This window comes from Phlebotomus argentipes, unplaced genomic scaffold (genome assembly GCF_947086385.1).
Source record: "Phlebotomus argentipes unplaced genomic scaffold, Phlebotomus argentipes genome assembly contig_5, whole genome shotgun sequence".
Lineage (NCBI taxonomy): Eukaryota > Metazoa > Arthropoda > Insecta > Diptera > Psychodidae > Phlebotomus > Phlebotomus argentipes.
This window is the reverse complement of record NW_026776165.1, coordinates 4,111,350-4,119,072: the sequence shown is the minus strand read 5'-3', so window position 1 is coordinate 4,119,072 and position 7,723 is coordinate 4,111,350. Positions and strand designations below refer to the sequence as shown.

The following is a 7,723-nucleotide window of genomic DNA, read 5'->3' as shown; positions in this document are numbered from 1 at the left end:
TAATTTCATTTGCATCTCAATTGGCCACCGTGAAAGGGAAGGTGCGAAGGGACATCACGCAGAATCCTAATGGATCCGCTTTGTCGCGTGCAAGAAAGTTTCCTTTTTGCCACACAGAGGAAAATTGTAATGCTATTAATATAAATTCAGCGTGAGCCTTGTGTGTTAGTGGTTTGAAAGTTTGATGTATAATCAAATAAATTTGTATCATAACTTTGTATATTGACCGTCATAGATGGAGAATATTAAGTAGTGTCGTGTTGTGCATAATAAATTAGTGAAGACAGGGTGTGCTGAGGAACAATGCGATTTCCGGGCGAACTGACAAATTGCTTGGGAGTTAAAGAGACAAGTTGCTTTGTGTCCCCATGAAGGCGGACATCCTCCTGTTGGGTGGCAAGTTTCCTGTCTGCCGAGCTCTAATTCGCCGTGTCTCCTCGTCCTCCTTTCACGATGTGTACGCCATAAGACTCACCGTCTGTGAATTACAAAGTGACTCCCTGACGCTAATTCCGTGCTGGGCTATGCCAGCAAATTGAACGACCTCATATAATTTTATCAGCCATTAATTTATTTCTTCACCCCGTCCGCCACACACAGAACTTTTCCACCCACTTTCCCGGACATCGCACTCAATTTCCCACTTCTCCGCATTGACATAATATGCCCAAGAAATCCTCCTTGAGACGCAGTGCGCACAGTGTTGCATTATTTAGTGGCCTTTAGCTGATTATGCATCCAAATGCCAGCGCGGCAAAATTGCTAAGACATTCAGTGTTGCATTTATTCCACCATTCGGTATCCCATCTCTGTCGCTACCATGCCTCAAGTGGCTGCAAATGTGAAATAGTTTCGCGATTTACTTTCAAAATAGCGCGCGCGCGCGCGAAAGGGAGGGCAAATAACAATAATGCTGAATTGCATTATCCCAGACAAAGGGTATCACTTCCGCTAATCACGATTTATTCAAATTTTGCACCGAAACAGCTCTCTTTTGTGCCACGAAACAGACAGTGAAAATCTCTTTCTTTTTCTTCTTTTTTATTCCACCCATGCTTTTTGCACCGCGCTGGATAAATCCGAATATTTATTTCTTTAATTCCTCGTGACGATGAGTGTGAATCTCTCATTTTCATCTGTGCGCCGGCCTTTTTTCTCGCTGTCCGCGCACCAGCCATTTATATGCTTTGCAATTCAAGAGCGCGCCAAAAAGAGGAGTTCCGCCAACGTCTGCTGCTCTTTCATGGCTGGCGGGGTGTAGAAAAAAAGAGAGAATATATTCCCCAGTATTTGGAATTTAATCTGGAAAAATCAGTCTTGTCACACTTTTTATTTCTTCTCCGTTAATGCTTAATTGCTCGCTAAATGCCAGGTATTTTCCATGCATGGCACAATAGAGAACAGCCGAGCTGTTGTGAGCAGATCGGTGGAATGTTTGATGATTTTCTGCATTTGCCATTTTGCCATTCAAGAATTTTGATTAATACTGACTTCTACTGACTAATTTAATCATCCCGATTTTCTAGATTTCCTTTGAATTGTTCAAAGGAACAAACCTTTTTTAGGTTATGTAACGAATCACAGACGGATTCAGTGAATATGTCGTATTCTATCACATCAATTCTTATGCTAAAGTCACCAAGATTGATAGTCATTGGTAGAATTATGCGTTTGATACCAAAAAACACTGTAAATTGTCTTGAAGTCAAACATAACCTCAAGAAGTGAATTGTGGACTTGAAAAATGTCTCTTTCTGCATGATTTTGACTCTGAATCAGCAATTTAGAGTTTTGTGGTAACTTAAGGAAGTTTCCAATTGAAGTCTTTCAAGATCTCTTAGTAATATTTTTGAGGTTATGGTTGGAAGAGACGCTCAAAATTATACGTGCTCAAAGTGAAGCCTCTCTCCGCTATTTGCTGAATGGGACATTTCGCAGTGAGCGTTTCTCATTCGGTTGAAAGGCAGAAAATCATCTCACGACTCACAGATTAAGAGAGCTTTGAACTGTGATGCATTGAATGAAAGCTCTTCCATTGATCGCCAATGAGCATGAAACATGTGTTGATTCTCGGACATCGGCTTATCAAATATTGACCTGATTATAGTTCTTGATATGAAATCTCATATAATTAATTCCCTATTGCCAATATGAGCTTGTTTGGCCTCCCACACGGCCAGATTAAACTATCCTGCTAAGTAATTGCATTGTTAATAACCGAATAAGCTCATTTGGGCACTCTAACGAGCTCAAATCAATTGTTGTGGCCTTTTGACTCCTTCACCGTGGCAACGTGGTTATATGCACCATTTCCATATGCTGGCCTTATCTGCTGAGATTTCCTCAACACCCACGATTTTGCCAATTGAACCCGAGGCGACTTGCATGACTTCGCGGCGCTCTTTTTATGGAAAATTGCAAAAATCTGCCTCTCTCTCTATCTTGTCAAAATTGCCAACACGATGTTTCACAGCGTCGTGAAGACCATATTTAATGAATAACTTTGAGAGCACCTGCAACATTATAAAAAAATCTCCATTGAGCATTAAGGGTCAGAAATGTATTCAAATTGCGCCACACAGAATGAATTATGCATGGCAAATTTTATATTCGATGCGTGTGTGTGTAGGTGGATTGAGAAAATTGACAAAATGCGAATTTTTAGATCTTGGAGAGAGAGAGAAAAAATGTCCCGAAATTTATGCTCCGAAGTTTCCTTTGACAACTTTTCCCAATGCGCGATCGAAATGTCATGCAGATTGAGGATGGATTGCGTCAGGGGAGTGGAAAATACAGAATCATGTCTCTTTTGCATAACAACATAAGATTGTATTACTTGTTATTGTTATTGTGACGAAAACGAATGGAAAACGTGCACATGTTTCCCCTTTATTAATGCTTGCAGCCCAAAATGTGTTATAGCAGCATTTTGCGATGCTCCAGGAGAGAAAATGATCAAAAACCACAAAATATATGCGAATGCTGAACTCTTTCGCACTAAATGACTCACGAAGAATCTCGCGGTGAGACGAGAGTCGTCTTGGTGTGAAGACTTCAGCCTTGCGCTGAAGTGACATCGGTATTAATCACTCGCCGGGCGAACTTCTTATCCTTTCAAGAGGTCATCACCGCGACAAGTTAATCTCAATTCATCTGCACTTCTTCTGCAGTCCGTCGGAAAGTTGTGAATTTCCGCGTCAATTGGCATATCCTCATCATACATAATTCGAAAGAGTTTCTCATCTAAATTAGAAATCTCGCGCGGCGAAGAAGTTTTTTAATCATCACACTGAGCTCTTGCGGGGAAATTGCTTCAAGAATTCCGCGCAAAGGCGGTGGCAATTGTTCATTGTCACTCTCTGGGATGAACTTTTCGAGCGACACACCAGCAAGGAGATATGAAAGTGCGATTGCAGAAGACACCGATCATCTGACTGTGAGTCTCGCGATGCTGAATCAATCTCCAGCCATTGATCTGTCATCGCGGCATTATTTATAAGCTTAAGCCATCCTTAAGCAGTTGGACATTCACCATTGAATATTCGACAATGGCAAATGCCTCGATCGCTGAGTTGTCTCAGGTTCACAGTTTGCCGATAAAATGATGACTTTAGCACAGAATCACCTTTTTTGCTTACTTATAGTATGAGATTTAACCTGTACTGTGCGATAAATACCGTATTTTACATTTTACTTGTAAAAATTGTGGGGAAACATGCGAAAAAATTCAAGAATTTTACATAAAACGCATTGGAAACAGGTGAAGACGTGATCTGACAGAAAAAAGCGACTTCCTCACGGTGAAATCTCCTTTCCAAATCCGTCGCATTTCTGAGAATTGACACGACAACGTTGGAAAATATGCACAGATGAATGGATGGAGAGTAGAAGCAAACGTCTAAATAATTTAGTTTCCATGGAAAAAAGGCACAAATTGAGCTTAAATTGAAGCTTTTAACTAAAGCTTTTTCGACAACGTCAGAAAGAAATAGAAGGGATATTAATAGTTTGCCCAACAGTGCAAGAAGTTTCACTTCTTTCCCCTCGGACAGTCCTTGAACAATCTTTTATTTATTTCTCATCCCCATTAACTGTCTTTGGGGGTTGCTTACTGCATAAAGTCCTGATGATATTGATGGGCGTTTTATTGAAAAATTTAAATGTTTGTCAGATGCTTGAATTCCTGTGAGAGCTCTATTAATATTTAGCCAGTCATCCAATGTGGGCGGAAACGAGGCAAAAAAGTCCCAAATCATACACTCCGTGAAGGCTTCAATTGACAAAGTTAGCAAAAACTTTCAAGTGTTCTCCAATGTTGCCAAGTGGGTGATGTTCTGTTTGTCATGCACTCTCTCGCCTCATATTTCAATATTTCATGCAACTGAATCGACTCACTAGTCCGGCGGGTGCTCGAAACTTTGGAAATGATACCTTGTTTGCGAGCGCCTCACCCCACACTGGGGGTGTCTCATTATTGGCGGGCGAATGGCAAAAGTTAGTGGCAATGCATTGTATATAAGGGAAGACAATGTGTGGGGCGAGAAGTACAGTGATTCAGGACATCATGGACGTCCGAGGGATAAGTTTTCGCAAGACGATCGCCTTCATTGACATCATCTTCACGACAATTGGTACAAAACTCCGTGAGTCACTCGATGGAGTTTCGCAACAGCTTTCTGGGACTCTTTTGCAGGTTATCCGTCGTGTCAGGAGTTCAGGGCGCAGACATGGCTGGGATTGCTGAGGCAGAACTTTGTCTTTCTCCTGATCTACTTCTGGGGCATCTTTCTAACCGCAGACACGGTCATGTTTGTCGTGGTGATGACAATAAGGAAGTCGGTGAGCATCTGGGAAATCCTCTCGCAATGCCTCGTCGGGACGTACTTCATCAGCAGCATGATGAAGATATTCATCATGCTGTACTATCGCGACGAGCTGGCGTCGATGATTGCACTGCTGCAGTCACTCTGGCCACGAAAGGTCCACACATCCGCCGAAAAGGACATCGTGGAGGATTACATGACGTACAACACTAAGTGGATCTCTCGATACGCTTATCTGTCCGTGAGTTGCTTCTTCTGTGTCAACACGACTCCTCTGCTTATCTGGTTCTTCGGAGTCTTGTCTGGCGAGATGGCAAAGCGCAGCCTGCCCTACGTCACGTGGTCAACAGCGTCCGAGAAGCACACAGACGTGACCTATCCCTTGGCCTACTTCTACCTGTTCTACGGCAGTCATGTTGGCAGTGTTGGCACAATATGCTTCGACTCCCTGTTCTGCGTGCTTCTCTCCCACATTTGCCTGCACTACAAGCTTCTCGGTGTGGAAATGGAGAACACAGTGGACGCAACAGAGAGCACTGAGGACGCGAACGAGGAAGCGAGTGAGGAGCGCCTCAAGAAGTGCATTGCGAAGCATCAAATGCTGATGGAGCTTCGCAGTCAGATGGATAAGATATTCACTGATGTGATCTTCGTCAACTTCGCCATGAGCACAGTGAATATCTGCATTGTAGGATTCCTCTTTGGCATTCAAACTGGTCTCGGGAAGCTGCGGTTTGTCATGATGCTGATGGTTCTGTTGGCGCAGATTTTCCTCCTCTGCTGGTACGGTCAAGAGCTTGTGGACAATGTGAGTCATTGATATATATTATTAGGTTGATGTGTATTTCAACACTTCCGCTTCCTAAGACAGAGTCAGGCAATCAGTGATGCCGCTTACGAGTGCAAATGGTACGCGTCGTCGCGGAAATTCAGGAAGTTGCTGCTCAATGTGCTGCACCACACGCAAATCCCGCAGAAACTCGTCGCCATGCACTTCTGGGACATCACGCTGCAGAGCTTCACAAACCTCGTCAGCGCCTCCTGGTCGTACTTTGCCCTGCTGAACACCATTTATGGCGATTTGTCTGGCATGAAGCCAGAGGGCGGACTTCTGACTTAATTATCATATCGCGCTGCGACGTCACTATCAATAGCATGGAAATTATGCGCTTCACCGGCGCTAAATTAGCAATTATAATGCTTCATAGACGTGCAAATTGCCCAGCCAGAATGCCATCAAGCACTGTCATTGTTTAGACACACGAGGCGTTAAATAAAATTCTAGCATCGTCAAAAAATCCTTATTGATATTGTAAAATTCACCCTAGCGAAATGAAAAAAAACTTTGCAAATAAATTACTGGTGACTCGTTACTTAAAATGTACAAACCTTCATCTAATTGCGCCTCCACGTTCGCCAAGATATGAGGAAAAAAAAACCCCCGACAAAAGAATATGAAGAGAAATGAGTGTGGAAAATAATTTTCTCCGAAATTCACGTGGAAATTTGTGTGTTTCACAGGAGTTTTGTGGCGCACGGCAAATGTAATTTGGAAAGTTATTAAAGAAAAATAAATTATTTACGTGTAATTACGTAAATTAGCGCATTAAAGGCAATTTTCATAAAGACTCGCAGAGGCATGAAAAAAAAGCTGAAAAGTCATTCTCCTCACTCGCACTGGTTCAGGGGTGAGTTGGTGGGGGTGGGAAAGTTGCGAAACAACTTCCCCGGGACGAGAGAGAGAGAGAGTGGAGCAAATTTCAATAAATTCCACCGACAGACTGACATTTTCCTTATCACCATTTTCAACCGCGACGCTTCTCCTTGTCTTGGGCGTCGTCGCGAATGCTGAGACATTAAAAGGACGATTAAAATAAATGACGGTTGCAATTGATTCTTGGAAGTCGACTTGGGGAAAATAGCAGAAGACTTCGCACTCTCGCTGGCAAAATAATGCTCAATGAGTAACTTCCTCTTTTTAGGGGCATCGCAACTTTGTCTTGCCGAAGCGTTAGAGGGAAAACACTGAGGAAAATGCACTTTTTACATCCCTGTGTCGCCGTCGGAGGGAAAATGCCAGGAGTGGAAAAGGCACAGTGAGGCGGTGCTTTTGCTCTGAGTGTTGGTGGAAATAGAAAAATATATTTCACTGATAATACCATTAGAGTGTGGTGGAAAAAATTGAGATGAAAATGTTGCGAAATGTTGTGGAAAATGTGGAAAAATGTCTCAACAAGGCAATATTTTTAATGGAGACTTTCAATAATAAATGAATGCGTTGGCATCGATAAATGGGGAGGACTTGTGGTGTAATTTTTTCCATCGTTACTACCAAAGAGGGTGGATTGGTGGGGAGGTCAAGAGGTTGCGGAGCGGAATTTTCATTTAATCTAGTTGGAGATAAGGATAAGATGCCACTTAATATCCAAGCTGTGCATCTGCTCATATTTAGTAATTTTCCAGTTAAAATTTAATATCAACCTAATGATAGTTGTGGGAGTCTTAATGGTGAATTACACTGGGAAACTTTGCATAAGATCCTCTCTCTCTCTCACTTAAACCACTCTATCGTCCCGACGAGGATCTCTCCATGTGTCTCAGCAACATAAATAAGGCGGATAAATTAGTGGGGACAATGGTGAGGGATTCTTCGGCGCGCGGAAGTTAAGGAGTCGCCAGATGGGAACAGTTTGTCTTTATGGGGAACTTTTCGTTTATGGAACAAGTAAATTATACTTTGGCACGCTCTGAGCTCCTCAGATCCCCAAGTGCACACACACATACGCGCATGCCGCACAATAGTGAGAGCCGAGGGAAAGTTGTGTGTAATGAAGACAAAAACTTTCACCCCGAAGCATTCAAATTATCAATGAACTTCCTCAACATTGTTATTGGCGGAA

General features: G+C 42.7%; 1 protein-coding gene across 1 annotated transcript; it reads left to right on the top strand.

Moving 5' to 3' along the window:
* Positions 1–4,528: 4,528 nt before the first annotated feature.
* LOC132266166 (odorant receptor 4-like) lies at positions 4,529–5,943 on the top strand. The gene is made up of 3 exons (XM_059767017.1): positions 4,529–4,643; positions 4,694–5,631; positions 5,695–5,943. The coding sequence occupies exons 1-3, from the start codon at positions 4,529–4,531 to the stop codon at positions 5,941–5,943; spliced, it is 1,302 nt and encodes a 433-aa protein (XP_059623000.1).
* The last annotated feature ends 1,780 nt before the right edge of the window (positions 5,944–7,723 follow it).

Coding starts and splice junctions, on each gene's coding strand:
- LOC132266166 (XM_059767017.1), top strand. CDS start 4,529: ATGTGTGGGGCGAGAAGTACAGTGATTCAGGACATCATGGACGTCCGA. Junction 4,644..4,693: donor GACAATTGGTACAAAACTCC/GTGAGTCACTCG, acceptor ACTCTTTTGCAG/GTTATCCGTCGTGTCAGGAG. Junction 5,632..5,694: donor GTCAAGAGCTTGTGGACAAT/GTGAGTCATTGA, acceptor TTCCTAAGACAG/AGTCAGGCAATCAGTGATGC.